Genomic DNA, 15,822 nt, shown 5'->3' with positions numbered 1-15,822 from the left:
AGCGAGCGGGAGGCTGAGGTCGCCGCTGTGATGGATGGTGACGGGAAACAGCAAACTGTCGCTGTGGAGAATGAAGGGTATGGATTCAGAAACATTTTATGATTGTCGTTTGCAATCTGCCTTCCTGTAGTTTTTGCTGATCTCGCCATGTGGACCTGTGAGTTTGTGATTACTACTATTGGAAATCTACGAGATGACGAATTTCTTGCTACGTTTTACGCGCTTGATATTTATTAAACAGAATAGTAATGTTCTACATTGTATTGAATAAATTATTGTAGCCGGAGTGTTCCGTACTACCCTAAGTAAATAATCTACAGTTCAGGGTCTTCGCCGTCATGGAATCGGAGAAAATCGGTTGGTAATCAGCCGCACGGGCAAACGTTGCCTTCGGGTTAGGGAAATAATGTACGTAATATGCTCCTCCGCTACGCCTTATGATATTATGTGACGAAGGTTTTTGAACCCGGAGCAATATGATAAAGAGGGTTGTATTTAGAGAGCTAGAAGAGCGAGCGTAATGTGGTTAGTTATCACCATCGATAGGAAAATGGGAGTGGCTGATGGTGCTGACCCTTCGGGTCCACTTAAAACTTAGGTAGGGTGCTGGTCTGAGAGGCTGAAGCTGTCACACACTCTTGCCAACATCAGTCACCGAGTAAAGAAAAGTGACTACGTTGCCCTTGCACTGGTGCAGTACGATCCAATTTCTCCACTTCAAGACTGCCATATCTTACGGTATGTCAGGCACCTCTCCCTAAGTGTATCGTACCGCCCTCGGTTACTCACGACCTGTAGCAGCATCGGCGGCGACCACGGACCTCGGACAGACTACTTTCCTTCGGCTCGGATGCTTGAGATTTTTGTTTGGTGTTGCATTACGATTTTACTGGCTTGTTCATTTATTGACTATAAAATACAGGCTCGGACTGCGGCACTGGACTTGCATAACACGTTGGAAAGGGCGTTTTGCACTTTAGAACGCATGTGAAATAAGATGGAAGAGCCTAAAGCATTCTCTACGACCGAGAAAATATTGCGAGGCGCCTGCGTGTATCTCGTGGCAAAAGACTAATAGTCGTCCTCGACTCTTACGACATTTCCTATAATTCACGACAACCACTCGGCTCTACTTTGTAGCAGGGTTGTCGTCCTACAACGCTGCGCGCTCGAAACCTGCAGCTGTTGATCGGGAAAAGTTTGCCGGTGATCGGATGTTCTGGGACCAATGTAAGGCACTCTACGTGTGTCTCCATTGACGAACGGCCGGTCCATGTGAACGATGCCAGAAACTTCTACATCCCCAGTACCGTAAAATGCTTACGATGTGGACAGAAGCTATTATGACAGACTAGACAGGTCCACAAGCCACAGCCCTATATTTTCTTTGATTTTCCTTTATTTCCTTGTGCTTCACCGGATTCTTAGAGCCTTCAATTTATTTCTTTGGTGTTCTTTATGTCGTTCCTTGATGTTTCATTTTGTCACAGAGGGTAGTTTATATTCAAAGGCCAAAGCAAAACCGCCGTGTGGCAAGTCACTAGGGACCGTCAGATGAGGGTCCCGACATATGTTGCGACGACTTCCGAAAAGTTAATATCGACATCGTCCGGATTCAGCCGGCAGCGACTCTGCTCGCCTACAGGAGTACCCAACAATATCGAAGCCGACCTCGACGTCTGTCTCGAATGCGTGCCAAACATAGAAGTGAGTGAGGCGTAGATTTGTGTTGGGGAAGGCGGACAGCTAGACACCTGTCTTGCCGCCGTCGGCGACCGGAGAGACTATCTCATAATTATCTAAAGAGACTAGTTCTCCTCGAGTAAATCAATATTCATTTACTGACAAACAGTTCATCTACTTAGCACAATGACCCATACGGACGATCCCTCTGACGAATAAATAGATCTTAGACTACTACGACTCCGTGTAACGGCACTGGACTGGACGGGACGGGGACTAGCCTGGACGGGACTAGCGTGACGGGACTAGACAGAACGGGACAGATACTAGCCTAGATAGGACTAGTGTAAGGGCTAAACTGGACTGGACGGAGACTAGCCTGGACAGGACTAGTGTAAAGGGACTAGGCTAAACTTGGACTGGACTAAGGACTAGGACGGGACTAAGACTGGACTAAGACTGGACTAAGACTGGACTAGGACTATTGGCAAGACTAGATATATTCCAGGAATACAAGACTTCTTGCTTGGCTTTGACAACGAGGACAAACCCCTCCTTATATAGTTGTCAAGCCACTACTTCTCGTGTACAAGTAGACTAACAACCAAACGGAACCAACAAATCAAGACGAACAAACGAAGAGCGGGGAGCTAGGAACTCAACAAAGCGAATGACCGGTGGGCAAGCGAACGATCGACGGCTAAAGCGAACGAGCGGGGGGCAAGGCCGACGAGCCCGAGGCCAGACAACGAACGGGAAGCAAGACAACGAGCGGGGAAGCAAGACAGGAGCGGGAAGTAAGGCCAACTAGCCAGGAACGGACAGGGGAACGAGCGGGGAAGCAGAGCCGAGCGGTCTGCGGCGTATCGAGACGTGACTTCAGGATCGCCAATGCATGCGGCTTATCGCGGCATAACGTCACGATCGACGACGCCGTGACACTCCGAGTGTTATGGCCTCCCGTCTTGTTACACGCCGTTTGCTGTACAGAAAGTCCGTGTCGATAAATATAGTATACATCCGCTAATCGCCTGTGCTAGCCGTCACGCCAATCTAAGAATGGACACCTATAAGGTGCTCCAGACCGTCTGCTGGCCATACTCCTGCCCAACGTGCGACAATGTGTCCCATCTGTTCTATCTTCATCAATGAAAATCTATCAACAGATTCTATCCCTAGGCATTCAATCAGATAAATGTGTTGATAGAAATGACTGAATTTGGTGTACTACTCATAATCACTGTTAAATATCCACGCTCAACCAATGATGTCATTATAATCGCGAGCTCACACTCGTCGAAAACGGTATCAAGACCACGATGCGAACTTGTTCAGACGAGAAGTATCATGAGGGTGACAAAAGCAGCGGCAGGCTTTGATTTATATCCTTTTTGCAGATCCTCTCGTTTGTTTTTCGTTCGCGGTCACATTCTCTTATGCTGCACTGTCTGCTAATTATTCGCATAAATTTTATTTGAGCGCACAAGCACAGTGGAGTAAACGATGTACACATATTAGCAATAAATAATTATATATGTAGTACTGAACTTCCTCTCCACTCCTCCTTCGTCCAAACCAGGCTCTAGACACCACGCCAGCTACTTATCTAATTCGTAGTTCATCAGGTCCACAAGTGGCACCACAAAACTATGGCCAGGGTCGCGACTGCAAACCCTGAACCCGCAACAGACCGACATACCCTTGCTCATGATGTGGTAACAAGCGCGTTCCCCATTGTCCGACCTAAAAACGTGCCTATGCTTTCCTTGGAGTCCGTACCTTGAGCCCTGTACACACGACGGCATAACCACTCTCACTGTAGTGGACACTTTAACAGAACAAAGCAAGAGTGCAACGTACCGCACTACCCTGAGCTAATAGCAAGAATCAGATACTCGAAAATAATCAAGAATAGGTTGACAGGATATGAAAATTTGCCGCTGCAAACGTCTATCACGCTGTTTTCAGAAAAGGACCTACGGCGGCGCACTCAAGCCTGCACATGCAGCGCGTAGCCCTTGATGATCAATGGCATGAACACGACAAGAGCGCGAACGACACATTGACCAAAACATGAATGCGATGGTCCAATCCTGAATGCGATGGTCCAACCATACAACGATGCTTCATGTTAAGCCTAAACTTCTTCGACCGGTATTGCCAGCCGAGCCACTGCGATTTCTTGTCGCGAGCATTGAAAACCGGGATCTTATGCTGCTTCCGCGACGTCCACGAAGAACCTATAGTCATCATGCCTGCCCAATTGTGCGTCAAGAACTGGAGCGCGGACACCATTCGCCATTAGAAAGGACGGCCCAGATATCGTAGTTGGCCGGAAACACCTTCCGAAGCAAGATGTTATCACTCAAACAAGGGGATGTAGAAGGTCGTCAAGAGCCAGGAAGACTGGTTGGGCAACCACAACATAGACATGCCTGCGGGCTTTGCGTTGCCAATGTTGGATCTGTCTAGGAAAGAGCAGAGATAGATTGCTTGCAGCCACGGCACTAGCCGAATAACGAGCTTGCACAAGCATCGATAATCACAAGTCGCGGCCACGGACACTGCAGCATCCGCATTCTCTGTAAACTTTTTGTCGACATTGATATCCCAAATATGTGTGAGCGGCGTGATCAGACTCGGCCATAGCGGTTCCGGGTGTGTAGTATGTAGTCAGACTCTACTACTAAAAATATTCTGTGGGAGCGCTTTTCACGACGATCGTCACAAGACTAATTGCACTGTTCCTATATATTGCGACTACTCAACAATACCGAGACACCGATCCTTCTGTCTTTCGCAAGGTCATTGACCATCTGTACAAATTTGCGCGGTTTAGTCAATATTGTCGTGAGCCAATGACTCGGTATCTGACCCAGATACTCAGAATCGGCACAAGCATGAGTGTTTCGCCTGATTATTGTGGACAAGCACTCCACCGAGATGATTATTGACTTAGTTCAGCATGCCCCGCAGTGGCGTTGTCACACTGAAACGCAGCAAAATTTATTCGTAACAGATAAGCAGTCTAAAAATGCTGCATAAACAAGATAAGATCTTTCTAAGCGCAAGCAATGATCCAGATGGTCGAGAAAAACCAATTAACCGCAGGCTACTCGGGTGTTCCCGGTTGTCGGAAGTACGCCCATCGGAAGCAGGCCTGCAACCATCACAACATATCTACACCATCTTAAGAAAGATTCTACAATGAGCACACGTTATTAGACGTAACTCACGAAAAAAAAATACTTGCAATGTCCAGATTGAAGGACGATTTGAGTCGAAATAAGCGGCCGAGCTTCAGTTAGACCGCACTTTCGCGAATGCGACCGAACTCATGGCAACTGGCCCCTGGTCAGCAAAAGAGCACGGCGCTTCAGAGGGCCAGGTTGCCCGGACTTCTGCAGAGTTTACGGATTCGCATATAAATGGTTCGAAAATACGAGTTACCATTTATTCAGTTGCTGGGCCGTGTGAGCTACAGGTTGACGCTGTGCAGGCTTAGGTTAAGGAATTCGCCACTTTCTCACTGTCTGACTGAACCCTCTACTGCTGCAAAGCAGCATCGTTGAACGTAAAACACTAAACTACGCGAACGTTCCATTTCGGTTCTCATTCTTGCTGTCCTCCAAACACGGATTGTAAATGAAGCGAGGAAACGCATCTATTGTCCGCCTGCTTGGCATGTAGCCTTGTCGTGGCTGGAACTGGACCTGAACAGTCTTGGCTGCCAACGTCCGCACAGAAAGCTTGTATATTCCATCATCATCGATGATTCGCTAAGACAACAATCCGAGCAGCAAAAATCATGCTTTCCAACTACATGGCACGCCTCAAACATGCATTCGTATATAGTAAAAGTAACCGGTCTCTAAAGCGGTCTGTATAGTGTTGCAGAAACCTTCACGGTCCAGGCTGATCGTGCTCTCGGAATAACCGGTCCAGTTCGGGTCAGACATGAACTCCCGTTCGGTCATGGGTCAGGACCAGATTCTGCCACAGGTTGAGAGCCCCTACTCCGTACGAACATTTTTACAGTGTGCTGCAATAAGACACTAAATTCTCTGCACATGTGAGTTTTGGCGAAAGCCTTAATGATCCTGCCGGCCAACCCCGCAACTCCCCATACTGCGCCCTCTTCAAGAACTTTCTCGTGTTTTGGTGGCTAAACTCTAAACTCAGGAGCTGCAGCATTTCTCCGAGGACACCCGAACCTGAGCGACTTAGTGAAAACTCTATTATTTTCAACGTATCATTCTCCACATAAAAGTGGCATGAAAGGGTTCTCTGTACTTTTCATGATTGATGTAGATCTGGGAATTTCTTTAGCAAAGATGGATTATATCTACCCTGACATAACCATTGCCAATAACGGAATTAATTTAATAACACCTACGCTCACGGATGCTAAGAATCTTGGCCGGCCCCGGCGGGTGAATCTCGTTGCCGTGAAAATATGTTTCGCCGACGCCACCCTGAGTGTTGTTGGGGAACTACTGTAATACTCCAGCTTACCAGGGACCTTGAGCGGGGTAAAGCTTGTCGTGTGTCAAGCTACTCCACTATGCTCGATAAGAATTCGTCGTCGGCGGGGGCCCACGGCGCAATTTGCCATGCGGCGTTAGGCCAGGACAACCCCGGAATGCAGCAGCGGATACCTGCAAGCGCGGCCTTCCGGGTTGGTAACTGAAATTTACTTCAGCTAATTTTACCCCATGTTCTGGCGTCTTTTGCTTTGCTTTTGCTGCTTATCCATTATCGCCGATCCCCACTACTTGCTGACAGTGGCTGGTCTCGGGCCTTACCTAGCTTTCTCCGTATATATAAGTTATCTCTCCTCCCCCGGCATTTCCAAATCCACATCAGGCTTTCTCTTCCGCTTTCTAATTATTGTTTTTGTCCTATCCATCGAAGCGGTTTTACGACACTAGTTTCTGATCATCCTGTAACCATGGGTGCTGACGCGAAGTTCATGAAGCTGCAAGGAGCGTCCCTGCAGCTTGCTCAGACCTTGTTGGTTGTTGCTCCAGCATTCATCCTCTTTGGGTACAACATGTCTGGCATTGGTGGGCTGCTTAACCTCCCGTCCTGGGTGAAGCAATTTCCTGAAATCGATGCGGTGGATGCTAAAGGCCACGAGAAATTTCACAAATCCACCATCCAGGGCACTATCGTCGCCACATTCACCCTTGGCGCTCTCTTCGGGTCTCTCTCTTGTACCTGGATCGGTGAACCTCTGGGTCGTCGTCGCATTATTTTTGCCGGTGCATGTCTGGTTGCGATTGGTGACGCCTTGGAGTGTTCTGCTCTCTCGCTGGCACAATTCACCGTTGGTAGAGTGATTATTGGCTGGGGTATCGGGTTGTTGAGTGCCACAGTACCGGTATGGGTATCGGAATGCTCATCGGCTCTGAATCGAGGACGACATGTCGTTGTGGTCGGATTATTTATGGCCGCGGGTATGACCATATGCAACTGGGTTAATTATGGCTTTTATCATATGGAACACAAGATAGTAGCGTGGAAAGCGCCTCTGGGTATTCCAATCTTCTTCGCTCTTATCATCATATTCAGCGTGTTCTTCCTTCCTGAGTCACCCCGGTGGTTGGTATTGAAAAACCGATCAGACACAGCAAGATACGTCCTTGCATCCCTTAAAGGGTTGGACATTGATTCATCGGAGGTCCTTGCAGAGGTTAACGGCATCGAACTCTCTCTTGAAGATACTGCGAGCAATGCCGCTTCGCTGAAAGACATTTTCACTATGGGAGAAGAAAGACTCTTTTATCGGTTCATGCTGTGCATGGGGCTTCAATTCTTCCAGCAGATGACTGGCGGCACTCTTATCACCGTCTATATTCCAATTATTTTCCAGGATATGAAACTCAGCGCGGATCTTTCCAAGATTCTCGCTGCCTCTGCTATGACGTGGAAGTTTCTCTCCTGCTTTGTGGCATTCTTTACCATCGACAGATTCGGACGGCGAATCGCGTTCATGGTCAGCGGTGCTGGAATGTCCCTATGCATGGTTGCTATGGCTGTGGCTACTTCGTTTACGGGAAATCATTCTGCAAATATTGCCGCCGCATTTTTTGTCTTCTTGTACCTTTTCTTCCTTCCGATTGGTTTCCTGGGAGCAAACTTCCTCTATACTACTGAGATTGCGCCAGGACGCCTGCGAGTGGCGATGCAATCCATCTCGACAGCGAATCACTGGCTTTGGTAAGACACTCTACTCGATTCAGATTTTTGTCCAACTTCCGGCGCTGACTTTTATCTTTTCACTTTTAGGATGTTCGTCGTGACAATGATCACTCCAGTCGCTGTCGCAAATATCGGATATCGTTATTACATTGTCTATGTTGTGGTCGGCGCCATCATCCCGCCAGTCGTGTACTTCTACTATCCAGAGACGATGAACCGCAACCTCGAGCAACTCGACCTCATCTTCAGAGAGGCTCCAACGATCATGTCGATTGTCTCAATGTCGAAGAAGTTGCCCCAGGGCGAGGCGGAAATTGGAAGCAGCGAAAAGGAGACGGAGGTCTTTGCCGAACAAGTGGAGAAGACCGAGGATGTTGAAGACTATAATTACTCTTAGACTACTTCTTTCTTGTTCAGGGTATATCCTGCATATTGTTTTGAAAACGTTGTATTTTGTTTGTAGAGGAGTTTTGGACAGGCGATTGATCTTAACGCTTGGGATAGCCCGCGGATGATGTACATAGTAGTGGGCTAGTGTTTTTATTTCAACTGCTTCAAAATACTTTACTTGCACGTAACATTAGCATACTGTGCACTCTCTAATTACAAGCATAATTTTAGGTAAATCGGGATAACAATCACTTTGCTAGATTGTCATTTATAAGGGTCAAACTGACAATTGTTGCCGGGTACCGCCAGTGACGTCACGAGGGGGGCAGATCCCAGAACAGCGGCTACCGGAAATCAAAAGACGCTTCTTATCTCGAGGGTGCAAGATTGCCAACCCGGAGCCAAGAAACGTTCTTCCACTGGATGGACGACACGCGAATCCGGAAAGCTGGAAACTTCTTGGCTGGAACTTATTGCATAATGACCTGGCTGCGGATGTTGAGCGCGTGAGACCCACCCCGATTTAAAGTTTGATTGTCCTGACTCGGGTACCCAGTCGAGTTAAACGTACAAGTTCCAATTTGCTCACACTGTGGGCATGGTGGCGAAAAGTTTAGGACGCACATGGGCAAGCTCCCGATGACCCACTTCCGACACATGATCCGGAAACACCCTATCAACCGACAATGCCGGTGGGCGTGTAAGCCTCAACGGGTCTCAACCCACGCCTAGGAAAGTTCTCACGCCACTGGGTGGCCAGTCCGGCCTCACTATTATCCGAAAGTCTACTTCGTTGCATATTCTCTTTGACGAGACAGGCAGAAGCACTGCCACAACGTGCTTTGAGTTAGCGTGTTTGTGGAAGACGAAAAGCGTCATTCCGATCTATATATTGTGTAGGAAAAGAATTTGTAAACTATTTGCCTAGTCCGCGGTCCTCATCCTCTGACGGCGAGTGGTCAGCTGTCATTGTCATGGCCCACGCCGTACTCTGGAGCGTTGGATCGTTTTCTCGTTGTCGACAATTTTTCAGCGAGTTGCTTGCTCGCTTCGTGTACGACTTCAAATTGACCTACCAGCATGATTTCATGTGATATCGTTTTTGCACCGTCAATGAAGAAGCTAGGAGGCATTCCGCCTAACTAGCTCTCAAAAGACCCAAACAAGGGGCAGCGTTCGCTCCTGCAACGCTAACCTTGTTACGTGCAAGGCGCCGCCTTTTAACCTCCTCGCGGCGCCGAACCTGATATACATCAATCAAATAAATGTCTTTCTCGCGTCCACGTATCTCTCTCCTCTGTCGTCCCAATAAATCGCATAGCTCGCAGTTAGCCAAGTCACAGGACTCGGATAGGCTTTTGCGGAGTAGTTTGAGATTGGGGACGTGCAGCATAAATTATTCGTGCTTTTTCAGGGCAAGGCGATGGTGTGAACGAATCTGGGTTTACAATTCGCAGACGAAGACCGCAATTGAAAGTTTGACACTATTTATCAAGCTAGGCAGTGTTGGGATCAAGCGGACTGGATACTAGAGCTCTTTTGACGTTCTGCAGCAGAACTGGTTCCGGTCTACGGCTTTGAGAGTCGGATTCCGAAGGAAACGCGGCTATTCTATGGACGATCGGACGACTACGTCAACGGTTATGGAATAACAGTTAAACCTCCTGGTGTTATAACGTGTTGAACATGACGACGTCCAATCGGTGGTTTTGCACTGGGGCAAGCATGTTAAATAAGGTGGAGGAGGGTTAGCCACAGTTAGGGACAGAGAAATGTCAGGCAGATCACTTCCTATAAATCCGTGATGCCCCACATGCAAAGCTCATGCTATAAAGTACAGCACAATAAACTACATAACTATATAGGTTCAGATGTTAATAGATATAGCCGTTGGTTGTTGCCCATTCGTTTGGTGGAAACTCACGCCTTAGTACAGCATTTCGAACAAATTTACACAACAGGATCCACCTTCTGAATTTATATGTAAACTGTTTAAGGCATTTTTGGCCGTTATCAGCTTTTGACAATTTAGTGATGCCCACTAGAAGGCGGATAATTATTACTAAGTGAATAGCAATGTTGGGGAATGGCAACTCCATAATAGGCAAAGCAAGTTATTTACCTGCATTGTAGCTAAATTGAGAGGGGGATTCCAAAGCTTCGGAGGCCTCGTGTGATGAAAAAACGCAGGGACGTTCGATCGCAAGTAGGAATATGCAGGGAGCTGCTGGGCTTACGCTGCGAAAAATTGGATTATGTTTGAATAAAAAGTTGCGATGGGTCCGTGTTGGCGTTTGCGATCAGTTTGGGCACGTCCGGCTCGATTCTATATACAGTCTTAACTTGCCTCGAAGTTTCCAAGTCTCCAACCGACAGCGTCCTCCAAGCAAAGGGCATTGCTTTCTGAAACATCACAAAGCTTATCGGGGCGACTTGGCTGTCGTTGCTACCAACGCAATAATAACCCCTGAACCCAATGGGGTCGAGACCCATGATGCTTTATGTTATGCTACTTTGCAACGAAATGTTTAAACCCTGAAACCCTGGACACTTCATTATTCGATTCAATAGAACTACGCAAGATATTAGATGGAGTCGAACTTAGCGACCTCATACAAACGCAAAATACAAATAAGTTAAGCCCACGAAAATGCGTGCTCAAAGCAGTCGACACGCGCCGTTCCCTTATCAACATTCTCGACGACAGCCTTTCGGCACGCGTCAGCTAATGACCCAGGACCGCATGACACAACTGCCACACTGCCCTGGGCATTTAAGACAGTATTCCAAATGACGGAACGAATATCTGGACGTTGAGCATAATTTATATGTGAGGCGACGGCTTGGTTCTTCTCGGGCAATTCGCCTGTAGGTGTACTCTCAAACTCAAATTGAATTTTCTCGTTAACTTCCTCCGTCTTTCTGCTGATGTAAATGTGAGTGTCGATAAGACCACCTTCGGCTAGTTCCTCGAGTTGGTCCTGGACCCATCTAAGCGAATCTTGGCTGCGAGCCATCCAGTATAGTATGACGTGCTGCTGCGTTTTACGACGTTTCAAGTCCAGAGCGTACGACATGATAGCTGTGATGCCGATGCCTCCAGCAATAAGGAGAACAGTTTCGTACCGTTCAATAGGATACGAGTCACCATATGGTCCCTCTATCCAGACGCTGACTGCATCATTGCCATTCTGCTTTGTGACACTTTTGTGTAACTTGTTCGTCAACCCTTTGTGTGCCTTGGCGACAAAGATGTAGTGCTTATCGCGAGTTTCCATGATCGAAAATGGGTGAGATTCCCAGAAATTGTGGCGGAGGACATACAGAAACGCATACTGGCCTGGCTTAGGCTGAAAGTGGACGGCTGGCTTAACAGCGACGTAAACTGCGTCTCCTCGGACAGTAACCGTAGCCTGTGAATACGGACCCGCTAGCAGAATTCTGCCAAGGCGAATGAGACGGTCGACACACCAAATTGCAACACAAGTGTAGAAGTATTCCGTATAACCTTTTGGTTTGACGTGGTTCCAAGCAAGGGCGAAAAAACATATCACGGTTGCGATGTGGAGAACCAAGAACCATTCGTACCAGTGATGTCTTAGTACATAGCACCCTTGAATGAGAATAATACCCATGAGAGTAATCGCTTATTAAGTACGTTAGTCCCTAAAACAGAAAGAACGTCAAGACTGGGTACATACAACGATGCCCAGGAAATTATATTTGATATCGAAAATGTTCTGCTTCCAGTATGCAAAGTTGCTCTCACCCACATATTCGCCACGATGCCGATAGTAGTAAGTGAAAGCCGATCCATGAACTGCGAAGTTGATGAACATTATACGGCCAATCCATCTGTGGAAGACATTGAATGTCTCAAATGACCAACCAGTGAAGAACATTAGGATGTTGTTACGGCCGCCAAACAGGAACACAATTGGGAAAAGTGTTACTCCGAGAATAGCAGAACGGTCGCCGATGTTTCGAGCTCTCATGATCGCATCCGTGTAGTAAATGGTATTGTTGGGGACAGTCCACATGTCGACAAAGATAAAACTAATGTTTAGGACAATGAAGAAGAAAACAACGATGCTTTGCCATCGAAGTGGAATGACAATGACAGGAACGCTTCCCAGCCTCTGAGGCTCAATGTGCTTTCCACCCCATGTGGCCGGGAGTGTGGCATGTTTGCGAAACTTAGAAACAAAATATAATGGTTGACTGCCTTTACGAGGATACAATCGTAGCGTTATAAGTCGTCCAAACCCAAAAAGCATAATGAATCCCCAGTAGGCGTTCAAAATGTTGCTGTGGGACGTTAGTTCCGATTTTTCAAGGTATTCGTAACAAACACACCCATAATATTCACTCCATGTTAAGTTATGGACTTTCTCTGCATGTGCCAAAAGGTTCTGCTCAGCTGTCGAAAGTCTAGGCTCATTGTTCTTCGCTGCCTCGACATGTTTGACCGCGAAACCAAAAAAAGTTAGAAGCAAGAGTAGACATAGACTACTGGCGGAGTTCATGGCGTTTAGGAAGCTTTAGGTGAGTATAATCTTGAATGTAACGAAAAATGATTTGTTGCGGATACTTGGAATTGTCAATAAGAGAGAGCTATGCTCGAGAAAGGGATAGGTGGAATTTCGTGGGCCTTAATGCCTTTGTCATTAGACTTCGTCGCTTCCAAGCGAATATCAGCCTTCTTATGTACACTAGCTAGGGTTGAAACTTAATCCTTTTATGGCGTAATACATACAGATCCCATGTTGCGGTCTCTTGGCACTACAGGTCCAATCAGAACTAACAAGTTTGTCACTTGTCGCACTTAGACTGATTATGCATAATCGAGACAATCTCAGAAAGTGGGGAAGAGCCAGTAAATGTCGATCAGTTCTCTGGAGGCCGAAAGAGTGGGGCAACAAGGAGATGCAATTGTTTCAGTGCATCTTGTATAATGAATGATGTAGCGCACCACTTGGCTGAACCAGAGACATTTTTTTTGCTTGCGTGGGGCTTGTTTATTGGTATTTGTACTACTTTGTGCCACGACGTTAACCCAGTATATCTAAATACGGTGATCCAGTATTAAGAATAATGTATGTACGTAGTTTTGTGGATAAAACAGGTGCATCAGAATGATCAACTTAGTTTGTACCCAGACAGACCGCGGAGACTTTTCTGACAAATCGGATAATGTAATCAAAGATTCGGGTATCAAAATAACGCACCCGGTACCAAAAATGACCATAATACCTTACTATGGTCCCGGATAGGGACGGTAGGGAAAAGCGGGGAGGTGGGCGCTGAGAAATCATTGAAGAGCGATGGATTTGCCAAGCTTTCAATCGGTTGGAGTCTTGGTGTAGTTTGTCCACGGTTCCGATGACGACAAGGTGCAGCTTCGCGGCTCTTGTCGTGCCCTCTGGCTGATAGGCAAGGCGTTTAACTGCTCCAGTGTCAATTCGGTGCGGCGAGCAACAAGCGTCCTTGAATAACGCTTCTGCCATTGAGTAGTACCATTTCACGCAATGCCTATGAGGAAATTGCAGGTGGGAAAGGAACCCTGAACCCTGAACTAGCCGATGAGCGGTCGGCCAGGCAGTATGCACTCACTGTGTTGTTGGTCCGCTCAGTAATGGACGGTACAAGTGGTCGCAAGACCGCGATAGCGAGAAAGCCACCGGAGTAGGGCTAGGGATATTCGATTAAGCATCCCCGCACTTCGGAAGGCTTGGCACCTTGATCTGGGACGTGGACCCCGCGCAGGCGCCACTGCTGGCACCGGCCAATTTTTAGTCGAGCAAAGTGAGCGCCACAGTCGTACTGTTGGGACAAATGTGATGAGATCGGATCGTTTGCAGCTAGCTGGTTTTGTGTTAGTGCTTTAGCTTGAACTTCTTCCGTATTGTTGGAGGTCGTGCCTAACTTGCCATTGGACATGTTTGCGGTCAATCATTGGATAATTAGTGCTTGCCTGTCATTATTCTCTGTGCTTTACAAAAAAAGGCCTTATTTTGCACTTGAGATTCTCGTCATCTTACCCATATGATGCATATACAGGTGCTCGCTTCCGGAGACAAGCCCTCGTTGAACCAGGAACCTGATAGTTTTAGTAGCATGGGCTACGAGTATGGTCATGCTGGGTTAGAGTTTGATGAGCCCTCTGACTCAGGTACCTGTAGAATAAACATGCGCTTCAAGGGGCTGACCCAAAGGTATGCAAAAGTATGAAATCGCACCCTAAATGAGCCGCGTAGTCGGCTGTACCATTCTTGGCTCAGGGATGTGTATGCAACGGAAATATGAAATTCGGAATTCGGGAAACAAAAATAGGCTCGATCGAATTGGTAATTTTTCTGAAAAATTCAGTAATTATTTCAGATTTTTAGCGCGCAAATTGGGCTTTCGAGTGGTCCCGCAGGTTTTGAGAGGTTAAGGGTCATGGTAACGAAAAGGCGGGTGCCACACATTGGGCGCAGACATGAAATTTCTGTGACATGCTTACGGTGTATAATGGCAGACTTGTGTAAAAAAAATAGTGACACAACTGGACTGTACGAAATATGGTGACGCTCGGGGTCAGAGACCGCTGGGTGTGAACGCCAAAGTGAGGAGATGCAGAATTGATGTAGAGCTTGCACCCGTATTACGGCCACGAGCAGTACTGGCGACGGATCATCACACTTAGTTAACTGCACTGCGAAGTTAGTACATAGAACGGGCAGCCTTCGTTCGGGGCTCCAATCTCAGAGTTTTTATATTTTTGTTTTTATGTATTAAAAACTCAGGATGCTGAACTTTGGTGTCATCTCTCAGAAATCTCAATAGTTCTTTATTCTTGAACGCCCCTAAATCACTTTGTCATACAAATGTCGTCATGCAGACATGCAGTAACATAAGGCGCTAAAGTGATATTTGAGAAAGCGCAAGCGACATGTGTGTGTGTGCAGTGTTATCACGTTGCCTCCACGATTTATGTAGTAACGTCTTCAGCATGGTAAAATGTACAGGATCTCGCTAACCATATTACGTTCGCTCTTCCAAAAAGAGCTGCTCTCTTTATCATACTGCTCAGGTTCCAATAACCTTTGGTTGAGAACAGAATTAGACGTAGCAGAGTAGCCTAAATCTTTGCCCTAACCTGAAGGCAACTTCGGACCGGTTTACAGGCTTATTACCAGGTGATTTTAAAGATTCAATGACTGTTTAGAATGCTGAACTGTAGATTATTTACTTAGGGTAGCCACGGCACATGCTGGTTACAACTCTTAATTTATTCGGAAGAATATAGTACTTTATTATTCCGTTTAATGAATACCAAACGCGTAAAACCTAGCACAAGAAACCGTTATCTCGTAGATTTCCAATAGTAGTAAGCGCAAACTTGCGCATCCACATGGCGAGATCAGCCAGAACTACATGAAGCCAAATTGCAAACGCCAATTACAAGATGTTTCTGAATCCATACCCTTCATTCTCCACAGCGACAGTTTGCTGTTTCCCGTCACCATCCATCACAGCGGCGACCTCAGCCTCCCGCTCGCT

The 15,822-nt window shown here is 46.9% G+C and overlaps 2 protein-coding genes across 2 annotated transcripts; one reads left to right on the top strand and one right to left on the bottom strand.

The window, feature by feature from the left end:
* Positions 1–6,219: 6,219 nt before the first annotated feature.
* V1513DRAFT_334236 (general substrate transporter) lies at positions 6,220–8,419 on the top strand. Its single transcript, XM_066894720.1, has 2 exons — positions 6,220–7,905; positions 7,975–8,419. Exons 1-2 carry the CDS (start codon positions 6,635–6,637, stop codon positions 8,282–8,284), a joined length of 1,581 nt encoding a protein of 526 aa, XP_066750350.1. The 5' UTR covers positions 6,220–6,634; the 3' UTR covers positions 8,285–8,419.
* A 2,399-nt stretch (positions 8,420–10,818) lies between these two features.
* Positions 10,819–12,936, bottom strand: V1513DRAFT_467462 (ferric reductase NAD binding domain-containing protein). Its single transcript, XM_066900112.1, has 3 exons — positions 12,634–12,936; positions 11,975–12,585; positions 10,819–11,923 (listed from the first exon to the last, which is right to left on the bottom strand). Exons 1-3 carry the CDS (start codon positions 12,801–12,803, stop codon positions 10,914–10,916), a joined length of 1,791 nt encoding a protein of 596 aa, XP_066750349.1. The 5' UTR covers positions 12,804–12,936; the 3' UTR covers positions 10,819–10,913.
* Between the last annotated feature and the right edge of the window lie 2,886 nt (positions 12,937–15,822).

Source organism: Lipomyces chichibuensis (genome assembly GCF_038497645.1).
Source record: "Lipomyces chichibuensis strain CBS 12929 unplaced genomic scaffold V1513scaffold_99, whole genome shotgun sequence".
Lineage (NCBI taxonomy): Eukaryota > Fungi > Ascomycota > Lipomycetes > Lipomycetales > Lipomycetaceae > Lipomyces > Lipomyces chichibuensis.
The sequence above is the reverse complement of the archived record's forward strand: the minus strand, read 5'-3'. Positions and strand labels throughout refer to the sequence as shown.

Bases quoted from the DNA above. Each gene is read 5' to 3' on its own strand.
- V1513DRAFT_334236 (XM_066894720.1), top strand. From the start codon at position 6,635: ATGGGTGCTGACGCGAAGTTCATGAAGCTGCAAGGAGCGTCCCTGCAG. The intron at 7,906-7,974 runs GTAAGACACTCT...TTTCACTTTTAG, and splicing joins ACAGCGAATCACTGGCTTTG to GATGTTCGTCGTGACAATGA.
- V1513DRAFT_467462 (XM_066900112.1), bottom strand. From the start codon at position 12,803: ATGAACTCCGCCAGTAGTCTATGTCTACTCTTGCTTCTAACTTTTTTT. The intron at 12,586-12,633 runs GTGTGTTTGTTA...AACGTCCCACAG, and splicing joins ACATGGAGTGAATATTATGG to CAACATTTTGAACGCCTACT. The intron at 11,924-11,974 runs GTACCCAGTCTT...GTACTTAATAAG, and splicing joins TTTCCTGGGCATCGTTGTAT to CGATTACTCTCATGGGTATT.